General features: G+C 40.6%; 1 protein-coding gene and 1 long non-coding RNA gene across 5 annotated transcripts in view; one reads left to right on the plus strand and one right to left on the minus strand.

The window, feature by feature from the left end:
* The window catches only part of LOC112982911 (vascular endothelial growth factor receptor kdr-like), a 147,172-nt gene that overhangs the window by 122,284 nt on the left and 12,362 nt on the right, over window positions 1-12,526 (plus strand). For all 3 annotated transcript variants that reach the window (XM_064518089.1, XM_064518091.1, XM_064518090.1), the window contains 5 exons: window positions 2,759-2,858; window positions 3,439-3,544; window positions 5,270-5,391; window positions 6,224-6,302; window positions 9,641-9,735. In XM_064518089.1, the coding sequence (XP_064374159.1) occupies window positions 2,759-2,858; window positions 3,439-3,544; window positions 5,270-5,391; window positions 6,224-6,302; window positions 9,641-9,735 (502 nt within the window). The remainder of the gene's footprint in view (window positions 1-2,758; window positions 2,859-3,438; window positions 3,545-5,269; window positions 5,392-6,223; window positions 6,303-9,640; window positions 9,736-12,526) is intronic.
* Window positions 1-12,526, minus strand: part of LOC112982925 (uncharacterized) — a 143,126-nt gene that overhangs the window by 13,866 nt on the left and 116,734 nt on the right. The window lies entirely within an intron of this gene.

Consider the following 12,526-nt stretch of genomic DNA (forward strand, 5'->3'; position numbering starts at 1 on the left):
CTCTCATCAACATACTGCAGTTGATTTCCATATGATATAATCAAGGAAAGGCAACTCAGATTGCCAGAGCAAGTGAAGTTCTCCATCCCTCCTCATCCCATCTCACCAAGTGCTGTCCTCAGGGTATCAGTCCCAAGCAATGTATTTGTAAGTCTAGTTCTTACCAGTAAACTCTGCTATGATCATGAGCAGGAGGCAACCAGTGAGCCTCAGCAAAGCAGAAGGGTCTTTTGCTTGTCTGAATGGTCAGCGTAAAACAGCCGGAATGACTCCTCAGTGACTTGACTGCAGTCAACTATTGCATATGATGGCACAAAATTGCAGAGCACAGCTGGAAATGAATGGAAAAGGCTACGCAGGCCTTCTCTTCCTCTAATGGAGGATGTTGTTCTCAGCAGTCCCCCAGTACACTGACACTTCAGCGCTAGGCTTATGCTTAACTTCCCTTGAGAGGCTGTGCCACTGTTAAAACAGATACGGGATCAACTGGGCAAGTCACAGACATATTCACGGTGCCTCAGTGCTTTTTGAAGGCTTTGTAAAGATGAACAGGTAAAGACAAGCTAGCGAGAGTTCAGAAGATGCACACATGCGCAGTTTAGTAGCTTGGAAAACAGTCAGTACTCTCAGACCCTACTGCTATCCTTGCCATTTTCTCACAATGTAACTGTGGGAAAGTGACCTAGTCTCAGTCTCTCTCCATCTATTCAGAGAGATGTTCTGAGCTGGTGGGAGCCTGTTTTGAGATCTCTGACTTACGGGTAATGCCAAGTGAGCTGAACATTGTATCAGTGGATTATTATGATCGCAATGTCTGGCCAAAGACAAAACTGGGAAGGAAAATCCAGATACAAAGCAGAAATGATGCTCCCTGATATTTCCAAGCTATCTAGCTCCAGGAAACGCTCTGATACTGTGATCTGATACTTCTAATGGTGTTTTTCACACCAAAGGATTTCAGATGTGCTGTGGCTAAGTGTGCCTGAGCACTGAACGCCATCAGAGCCTACTTGCTGTGCTGAGATGCCCTCTTAGGTAGTTGCCAGTTTTTTTTGCCCCCAGTGCATAGTTTTGCAGATTAAGTGGTCAAATTCAGAGAACTGAATAATTCTGCGAACAGCCACATTTTGGCATCCTTTTCAGTTCTTTCATCCAAAACATTTCTGCTGTACTTGTTGTGCCCCCAAGTGCGCAGTACGTGATGCTGTTTCCAAACTGGAGAAAAAAAGTATGCAGGAAATCAGGGAGGAACGTTACAGAGAATAAATCACATGCAGATTCCTCAAGGCCTGGTTACAGATCCAGATTTCATTCAATCCCCTATGTCAAGACCTGATTAAATGTTCTTCCAAATTCACCATCCAGCCTCTAGAATGCCAAAATGTGAAAGAAAAGGTCTGCTCTGCATATGAGACTTCTGCTGAGGAGGAGGGGAGGAGAGCTTACAGACCTTTCAGATATATCTACACAAGGTTCAGCAACATTTCTAACTTCAGCTTCAGACATCTCTTGAATTTTACCTGTGAGATCTGGATCACTTGGAAAGATGCCGGAGCACTTTCGCAGATTGCAAATTTCTTCCCCTTTTTTACAGTGCGACATGAAGTACAAATGTCATACAACAAATATCGCAGTCTCTGAAAAGCCCCCACTCTCTCCTCTGTTGAGAAGAATAGCACACCCAATGAATACACACATTTCTACCTATCTTTCCTCTGAAGATAGCCATTTACACAGGAAAGTGAAAGGTCAACTACTTCTTTTGCTGGCTGCTAGGCCAGCTTCTATGCAAATTAGGATAATACCACCAGTCCCATTTGTAGAAGTATATCTCTCAAAAGCAATTAGAGTTGCCATGAACTGCCCTCCCTGGTTTCACACTAAGGATTGAGTGGCCCTGAAAATAAGCAGCACTAAATTCACACTCAGAAAAGAAAACAAGGTTGAAAATTTTGAAGGTCATTTTTCAAGGAATTTCTTGCAGTTTTCTGCAGAGTCAGATGGCTACAGTATACATACACTTACTCAGCAATGCTGAGGCAATAAATGATTAGCAGGACTTATTTACTTCATGTGTACTCACTTAGTGGAAGATGTTGGCAGACAGGCAGTCTAGAAAACAGTATATAACTAGGTGAATGAGCTGGAACTTTCCTTCCAATCACCAAGAGGTCATTTAAAGTCTCAAACTAATAAAATTTATTTCTCTTCTGCCCTGTTTCACCTTGGGGCCCTGGCTACATTATGAATGCAGAGGAATGAGCATGACTGAAATCGCTAAAAGAAAGAGCTAGTTTGGTTTGTAACCAAAACATGTGGGGATGTTTTTGTGGATTGGATGCATCTGCAGCAACTTTGGGGACTGCTCAGTCATTGCTAAAGAGCAACGCATAGTCTGGTGCATTGGCAGCATCAGCATGCACCTTCCAAAGAGCTTTGCTAGCTGAAGTCGTATCAGAGTGGCCCTGTTTCAAAGTTGTAGGCAATTTGTCTGTTACGCCACTAATTCCATTTCTGAAAAGAACACTGTTTTTCAGTAATTTTTTGAAGGGTCAAACCTATGAAGAAGTTTAAGCATCTGCAGATTACTCTCACTGAAAGAGAGTGTCTGACCTTTAAGAAGCTTTTGTCAGTCCCATTAAGCAATTTGATATTCCTGTAGGCCAACTAAACTGCAGCTCTCAGCAGTTAACATTGACTGTGTTTATTCCCTTGGACTGGGAAATAGTGATTGAGCCATTCTGGGTTTCTCCATCAGGTGCCTCACCATACCCTGGAGTGCAGATAGATGAAGACTTCTGCCGCCGGCTCAAAGAAGGAACCCGGATGAGATCGCCAGAGTACTCTACTCCAGAAGTGTAAGAGCTCCTCTTTTTGTACTAAGAGCTGATAAATGCCATTTAAGTAACACAAACGACATTGTAATTGAGGATAAGGGAGCTGTCATCTGATGAGATATATTCTGTACTTTCTTTTAGTAAACATTGTGGTTGTGCAAATCTTGGGTATCCTGACTGATGCTAAAGAAAGACCAAGTCAGGACTTTTGCCAAGTAGGGGGATTGACAGATATCCCAATATCAGCTGTAGCTTGTGAATCTCAGTTCAGGAGACTACTGTGTCTGCCTTGATTTCCAATTTTGTGACAGAAACTAGGCATCCACAACTTTGACCTACTTCAGCAACATCAGTGGGGCCCATCACTCAAATTTAAAGTTAGGTGAGAATAAAAACCTACAGGCTCAATTGAAACAGGAATATAGAAGGAAAGAGCATCCTATGTGGAAAATAGAATAGAATTTGAGCATAAGCAGATTCGAACCTTTTTTTTTCCAAAACTGTCTGAACGATGACCAAAACAGGCAGTAGCAGTAAGAAACACCTCAGAAGCACAGACCTTACCCTCTTCTTTTTCTTTGATATCTGTGTGTTTATGTAGCTACCAAACAATGCTGGACTGCTGGCACGGAGTACCCACAGAGAGGCCTACCTTCACTGAGCTTGTGGAGCGTTTAGGAGACCTTCTTCAGGCAAACGTACAGCAGGTATAGCAATACAAACCTTTCTTATATGTGTGTACATATATAGATGTATATGTATGTGTATACGTGTGCACAGGTAAAGACTATGTTGAGCAGTAGTATTAGATTTGACTTCATAACAGCTATTGCAAGGAATATGGCTGCTGGGATGAGTAAAGAAAATGCTACCTATTCAAAGGGGATTATATTTCAAAACTGGATGTTTATCCATCCATAATAAGCAGAAATTTACAGTACATTAATTAAAAAAAGGCTCAGTTGCCCCTTAGAGGAACAATAGTGCTTTATCTCACAAACAATTTTAATTAGATTCCAGCACAGTAAACTGCCAATAGTTAGTCTGAACTTTCTCTCTCATTTTCTGAGCTTGTGTTCATCAGTGCTCTTAGGAGCTTTAAAATGATGCAGTTTAAAGCTTAGAAAGTCAATTACATAATTATTAATTTCACAATAGCTAAATCAACCTTTTTCTTCTTCAGTGAAAACAACCAGACCAGTTATATAACTGTCAAGTTAATTTAAGAAGAAATCAAACACTCTTCTTTAGCTCCTTCCTGTTTGTAAACAAATTTAAGTGAAGCTAAGAGGGCCCAGTTTGCAATGTGAAGAGCTTAAGAGTTTTATACTGTAACCAAAGGAAATTAAGAAGACGTAAGAAGCATGGTAAGGGAATAGGGCACTTAATTGCTTCTCAGAACTAAAAAAAAAAAATCAAGCAAAGTGGAAGTTGGACAAATAGCTTTAGGACTTAACCAAGGAGTCATTTCGAAAGACGACCGCAGTGCTGTAGTGACAATGCAGAGCTTATTAAGATGTGTAAGGTATTCCATTAAAGTTACAGCACCAATTTCCTGTAAAGTCAAGAAATAAAGTATTTTTCAGCTACAGTATTAAGGACTGGCTCTTGCTAAACTGTAATCCTTAAGTTGAACATAAGCAAAAATCTGTTTACGCAGGCAATATTCTTTTTCCAATTCCAAAATCCATTACAGTTGTATCAGCCATAGGTGCTTTGTGATTTCATGCTGCTCCCTCCCTATTCCCAAACACGTGGCTTAAACTTGAAATCAGGTGTCCAAGAAATCGGTCCCCTGCAATTCCCAAGGATGCCAATACAATGAAAATGTAGATGACTGCTTTCCTGAGGTGCAAATCAGTGGACTTCTGTTCAGCTTCGCTGAGGCAGAATAGTCACCCATTTAGAACGGGGCACTAATGAAGGAATGGCTGCGAACTCATCAAAGATGCTGCTGTGAGAGCCAGTAAAGCCAGCTATCTTCAAGTGGGTGCATATATATAGACACCCTCAGGGTGACCATTGTTTTGCAGTGCCATATGAGAGGGACATTTAGAAGTCCTGTAAGTGCTAGGGAGACCGATGAAGCAATAGATCACGCTGAGATGCCTGGAAGAGAAAAGGAGTTAATTGCAGCTGAGCGCTGGAACTTCAGAGACAGTTTTCAACTATTCTGCTTAGTAGATTCCCTAAAGTGAATAATTTTCCTCATGCAAAGCCTCCTACACAACAGAGTAAAGCTACACGTTCTAACTGCCACATGTTGCAAAGAACATCCTAACCACTTTAAAGAAATATCAAAATCTAAAATCAAAATAAAACATAGTCCCTTCTCAGTGTAAAGCTGTGTAGAATGCAACTGTTAACAGCTGGGATGCAGGGCAAAATGATCTTTACCAGCTTCATTTTCTTTTATGTTATTAATTATATAGGATGGTAAAGACTATATTCCACTGAACATCACATTGTGCCCTGATGGAGAACCTAACTCCAAAACTGGCCCGGCGGAAGAGAATTTGAACTGCGTTAACCGCTGGAGTGCAGTGGAAACTGGGTAAGAAAAATGTGTATGTAAGCGTATGAGAGAGAGAGAAAGATTTGCTACAGCTGGGCTGTGTTTGTTGTCCTTTCTCAAAACTACTGTTTAAAGGAGTTTGACAGACACATTCCCGGCTCAGCAGCTCAGGTGACACGAGGCTGGGGGACAGGGTCGGACTTGTTTGAGGGCTCTTGACTGTGAAGCTTCTCTGTGTGATGTCCTAAGTTTGCAAATTATCTATCTTCCCTGTATCAGGAATGGCTGAACCTCATTCCCATGCTTTCTTTACTACTTATTCCATTCATTCCCCCCCAGTCCATATGGTTGGGAGAGGAGTGATCTTCCTGGAGTGCTGAGTATCCCTCTGTACCTGCTCCTGTGTAACAGAGGGTAAAGACAATGTTACTCATTTTGTAAAATAAAGCTAGAGATGGTTGGAGCCATCATCTGTCCTAAGAGGTATTAGGAGAATCATAAGAGTAACTACAATACTTTGTTCACCATTAATACATACTAGGTCTCAGGATTTTCCTTTATTGGATGCTCAGTGTTTTGTACTTCGTAAATAAAAACAAAATCAAGAAACTCAATTTTGACTTTATAAACCCCTGGTATCTTCGGTGAAGATGGAATAGATAGGTAGATACTAGCAGGGGCTCCAAGACAGAGTCATTTTTCACAACACATGTTAGGATACTATTTGTCAGGGCACTGTTTATTAATTACAAGAGATGAGAAAGGAAGTCTGGTATGGAAACTGAGCTGTGTCTGGGATGTTAATTGAGCTACCAACTGGTGCAACATCTGCTTGGGTTTTATGCTGACCCCTCAACTTTCTTGCTTTCAGTAACAACAGCAAGAAGCGACCACTGAGTGTGAAGACATTTGATGAGGTGCCAGTGGAAAAGGAGAAAGTGATGCATGAGGTAAGTGAGGTGATTGCATCCTTCTCCACCAGGTTCACAGATCAGTTGTCACCAGCACCACAAACAGTTACTGGAGCTTTTGCAAGCTGTGTTTGGTAAGAAAAAGCTTTAAATCAAGCAGAAGATTAGGCCCCAGGGTTGCACACATAGGTCTGTGTGAGAACAAAGAGGGATCTGCATTTTGTTTAATGAATAATTTAAAGAGAAGCTCATGAATGATTATTCTAGCTCTGATCAGGCTAATGAGCTTTGTGTTACAGCTGGTCAGGAATATATTTCAATATATGTCTTTTTCCCCATAAGAAAATTGCACTTCACTGAGACACAGCCTTTTGGTGGCAGTGTGTCCTGAACAGAGTTGCTGAGATAGCCAATAGCTTGGTGGTGAGGGCATTCAATTCCGGATGGACAGGATCAAGATGCAAGCTCCTGCTTTACTTGATTCAGACAAAGGGCTTTAACTCTGGATTTTCCCCACCTTAGGAGAACAGTTTTATTGCTAGGTTAACAGCTCTGCAGGGTGGGAGGTAGTTGAAATGTTTCATTTTCACTCCAGTGGAGAGCTTGCTTTGTTGTGGAAGGACAGTTCTGCTTGTTGGTTTCCTCTGAAATTACAGGTTCTGAGGATGGCGTTTTTTCTATTTTTTCTTCCTTATAAAAAAACCCATGAATTTCCTTTATGGTTGAGGGGCTCATTGGCTTCAGTGTCATATGCACTCCACACTGCTTATCTCGAGACAGATTCTGTGCCACTAAGGAGGAAACCTTGTAATGCATGTTCGAAGCAGAGAGAAGTTTAGGGAGGAAGCATGGAGCCCTCAGCAAACCTGCTAACATAGGAAGAGGGTAAGCATCTGCTGACCAGGAGCAGCAAAAGAAACAAAAGCCATGCAGAGTTTTATAGAAACACGCCTGTTTTTCTGCTCTGCTAGTCAGGGAAGAGTGTCCCACTCTCCAGCTAGCATTCCCTCCTGAACAGCCAGCCATTCCTCAAACCAAATCGTATATACTCTCTTAGGAAGGGTGAAATCTCTAGCTACAGCTTGTCCTGGACATATTTCATGTCCTTGACAAATACAGCGTATTTCTCATCTGTTCTCTTGTTAGCTCAGAATTGATGCCCATTATTTCCTACTACTTTGCCAAGGGTAATTTCTGTGCCTTTATCAGTGCATCTCGGGGATTAGAAGGCTCAGAATTTTCTCTGGCTCCTGCATCTTCCCTCTTGCAGGCTAAAAATCCGTCCCTCACACAAAGACATTTATTAGATAGAGCTGGTATCACTAAAAGATTACCACTGTCAGCTGCTTTCCTAAGTGCTCCTCATTCATGGCGTTTCTAACGTGCATACATGGAGGGAGAATTTTCCCTAAGTTTCAGAAAAGGGTAACACGCTATCAACTCAGGAGTGAATGTGGGAATGCAACGGGAATCTTTTAAAGCAAAATTGTGGTGTCATCTACTTTTGGACAGAGTAAGCGCACTTGAATTACTATAATTAACTTAAATACCAAGACATTAATACTGATTAGGTCATTATTTCAAATAGCTGCCCAGGAACTTTTGAAGTGATGCACTACACCTTCCTGCATTCTTGCTACTTATCTGTACTCTCTGTATTTTTCTTAATAATCTTTCTGTAAGCTAAATGAAAAGTAGCAATTCAGGTAAATTATTTCTAGACCACATATTTTAAGGGGAAATAGCCAAGATAAAAAATCCTTGGTACTACTGACTTGAGCTTTTGACAAACTAATTAACTTAGGATTTTACTTTATACATTGAAAAACAGTTTCCTGACAGTTGTTGACAACTGATATATTACCAAATCATTTATAAAAAGCTTGTTTTTTATTTATTGTTCACTGTGATTATTTGTTCTATCACTATTTGTTCAGTCAGCTTGAATACTAAAATAAGGCTGATCGCAGTTTCACTTCCCATGTTTAAGTCTTTTCCCTTCTTGGTTTTGATGGACAGCAGGTTTGTGCTGCTTTCCAGCATCAGGAAATATTTCAAATGCAAAGGAATCCTCCTAGAACATTTTTCCAGCAATATTTTTAAATTTAAACCAAGGACGGCACACGTCTGTGAACTTCTGTAGCACTTTGCACAATAACAGCCTGATCTTAATTGCAACCTCTAGACTCAACTTTAAGTGCAGCTCAATCACAACCTCCACTTTAAACCTAACCAAGACAGTTTTGTTAGACAGCTAATAAAAATTTCATTACTCAAGTACACTGAGCCCTGCAGGCTATATATCGTTGCAAGGTTCCTGGATTTGCCAAACCGATACTAAACTGCCACTTCCTTAAAATTTCAGTGTTTCTAATAGGCAGTGTACTTCTAGTAGTAGGTAGTATTTTGGGTACTTTTTAATCTGAGGACCCCGGCCAGTATTATTGGATATATTCTTTATAAATTTCTGTCTATTCACATCTCAGCTATCCTATCTAGAGGGCATCCATATGCCACGCTTAGTATCAATTTCACCTTTGAAAATATCCAAATTGTTTTATGCTTTGTTCATTTTAAGGATGCTCTTTCAAAATACAAGAAAAAACATGCAAAAAAAGTTATTAGCGTTACACTGTTTGGATATCTGTACATTAATATTCATTTAAAGACAGCTCAAAAATTTTATCATCACAAAAACAAGGCAAGGGTTGTCAGGCAAAACATAGCACTATTAGGACTAGCTCGATAAAGACTGATAATATAGGTCCTGCTTAACAAACAGTCAGAAGAATAGGCTAAAGTTCATATACCGACTGGACATATATCTATGCGCTAAGCACTTCACTAAATACCACACACACTTGAGAGTTTTGATAGGAACATCTGCCTTTTGGGTTGCATGTTGGAATACACTTCTACCTGGTAACGTCCATAATCGTGTGATAATGTAGAACAGCTGGTAGCCCCTACGTTAGTTCCAGTACACAAGGATCAGTGTATAACACCGCAGCGTAACACCTACAGATGGCCACCGTGTTGGCAGTCTCTCCCCGATACCTGCATTGCCAGGGAGCCCCAACCTCTACAGGCCAAGGTGAAGAAGTTGCGTTCTCCTGCCCTTGTTTTATCTGCTCTGTAGCTAGAGACAATTTTATAGGGGGAAGTGCTATGCCTAGAAGCTATATCATCATAAAATAAAATAGCTGCAATTTGGTATTTAATTGGCTCCTTGCCTTTCTTTTTCCACTGGCTTTAATGGTGGTTCAGCCTGACTCTTCTCCCCCTCTCCTCTTGGCAGGACATTTCTAACTTAAAAGTGCTTCATGCTGTCACAAGCAGTTAATGTTCGGCTGATGTTCTCTCCTTTTGCTACACAGGAGTCTGATAGCGGGATGGTGCTGACTTCTGATGAGATAAAAAGCCCAAAGAGGCTGGAAATCCGTTCTTGGCCCTACGGAATCATGGCTCTAGCGTGAGTACTTTCTGCATGCTGCTTCTGAAGTCAGCGTTTCGTTCAAAAAACGCTCCTGAAATTTGCAATTTTATTTCTGATTCCAAAAGAAAAACTGTTACACTAGCTAAACAGGCTAGAAGGAGAAGCAGCTCTGGATTTCAATACTATAACAGAAAGACCATGGTTAATGTATTTTAAGATCAAGAAAATTATAATTTAAACTTTGCTTCCAGAAAGAAGTTGAACACAAAACACAGTCCCAGGTTTCTGGAGGGAATGCTGCATTGCCATATTTATGTTGCAGGAATGTTAATTAATATGAGAAATGTTGATCATGTGATAAAAATGAAAAGCCATTTCATCAACCTTGAGCACATAATGTCTTGTCAACCAATGTAACTTTTTCCAAAAAAACCAAAGTCACCTTGTGATTCTGCATCATGTTCAAAGAAAGAAAAGTGCAGACTTTCTAGTAAAGCTGGTTTTCTTATGTTCGTGGTCTGATCTCTTGAGGCTAAATATTCTGCACATGGCAAATGACAGGAGCAAAAGAACTGAGAATATACATATCTACACTAGTTTTCTCTTTACTGCCTCTCCAAGTGTTCTCCTTTACTCAGGGAAGAAACTGTTAAGATTGGAGAACTTTATTTATTAATCCATAGAACAACATTTATAATTATACTGTGACAACCAAAGACATATCTAACTTTAGACAGAATAAAGGACTGGCACCTTTGCAGTTGATGGGAGGTGAGGAAATTCAAGAAGGAATGTTTGGTAGAGGACAGCCTAAGCACAGCAAAGCAAATATATTTAGCAGAACTCTGCTCTCTGCATTTGCTTCTTCATAAATATGATGACAGTCCTCCAGAAAAGTCCCTTAATCCTACTATCATCACGATCTAAGTATGACTTAGATTTTTCATATTTGGTTTACAAATAGAGACTATGCCAATGTTTGCTATATGTTTATCCACCCATCGTACAGATCACCACAGAATAAAAGCAAATACTTTCTTAGCCCCCAGTTCTTATATTTCTCTAATAGTCTACAAAATACAACCAGACGCAAGCACAGAGAGTTAACCTGGTAGTGAAAGAGATCTTTGCTATTTCTACATTGCTAGAAAAGTATACTAGAAATAATAACCCATTTATAGATACAAAGGTCAACTTGTAGAATTTCAAAGAATAGCAACCCAAAATATTTTCAAAAAACAATTCTGTGGCAAGCAATTCCATGTCTTTTCAATTAATTAAGTTAATTAGATGTTAACTGAATTGCCTAGAGTTTTCTAAGAAATCTACTGATAAGGTTCTGTATGTTTCCTCCTTATTAAATTCAGTGTATCTTTCCCACCAGAGGAATTGCTTGTTCTGTGTGAAGTCGATTTTTCTACATTAGGGAGAGATGACAGATTAGAGAAAGCTAGCCCAATTTCTGTGTAGTGTTGGAGAGTTCCCATGAGAGTACATAGTCAGAGCCTAACTATTTCAGAGGGGCTAACCCCCTCCCTTAGCAAGAAAAGGAAGATGGAAGAAGCTTGCCATGTCTTTTCAGGCCTTACCGCAATAAATTCCTAGATGTATTTGGGATGCAGGAGAGGAGAAGAAAGAGGAAAAGGAAGAAGCTTAGGCAGCACAGGCTGGAGAGCCTTGCTGCACTAACAGGGATCCTGCTACAGATTTTGCTGGGAAGGAGAGTGATTTCAGGAACGATAGTGTTCAACACTGTTTCCTCGGTGGTGCTGTCCCAGTGTTGGACCTGATGGAGGATTAGTAGAGATCTAGATAAGGTTCTTATACGTATGTTAAGTGCATTTCTGCACAGCACAGTGCATTGCTATGGAGACCAAATGGCACCAGTTCTCCAGAAAGCAGCTTGAATACCAGGAGCAGTCAAGCTGCATTACTATGATGCTTGATTTACCTTACTCTTCTGCATAATGTCATGCTGACACAAATCCAACAAACACAGGGAAACAGCCTTCCTCATAAGATTTGTCCTTCTAAAGATTTCTGTGAAACACCTTTGACTGATGTTTTCCTCCCTGCAGTTTCCCACTGTTTGCACAAATAGTTGGAAGGAATAGTGGCAGTTCTCTCCCTTCCCCCTTACGAGGTTTCTGCTGAAAATCAGAAAAATCAACACCCAACCAGATACAGAAACACAAAAATTCCATAATGGCCTGTTCTGAGATTTCCAGGAAAACCTTCTCAGCTGATAGTACGTCCACTGGCAGTGAATGTGAACTAACACTGCTCTGCTGGGTTCAGTGAATCTGTGCCTGACCAATACCATTTGGGGCTCTCCCCTCTTACAGTCAACACTTCCATAGGGATTCTGTTCTTCCCAAAATATCTGATACCTTCTGTGCCAGCCAGACCATCTCAGAGCTCTGCTATAAAAGCAAGCCCTGCAGCAAGTTGTTTGTCTCCTTATTCCCAGGACCCTAGCTACCACTGAATGGACAGAGGATTGTTTCTTCTTGGCCAGATCCTTCACTGAGTGTTTGAGGTCCAGCTGAGAGGGCTCTTTTGTCAGCTTTTTTTTTTTAAATCATCCTGCAGATTATCATGGGTACAAATAACATTTTTTTACATGTTAATCACAGAGCATCTTGATGCCCTCTCATTTCACCTCTTGGCCCTCCCACACTGCTAACTTGAAAACAAACCTAATAAGCACATGGAATAGTCTCCAAACGGAGAGGAGAGGTCAGAGAAAAGTGCTGGTTTAATGGGAAAGATAAAGTCACCTTTTTAAATTGTGTATCTCTCTCTATCAAAAACATTTACCCTGGAT

This window comes from Dromaius novaehollandiae, chromosome 11 (genome assembly GCF_036370855.1).
Source record: "Dromaius novaehollandiae isolate bDroNov1 chromosome 11, bDroNov1.hap1, whole genome shotgun sequence".
In the NCBI taxonomy this organism is placed as follows: Eukaryota; Metazoa; Chordata; class Aves; order Casuariiformes; family Dromaiidae; genus Dromaius; species Dromaius novaehollandiae.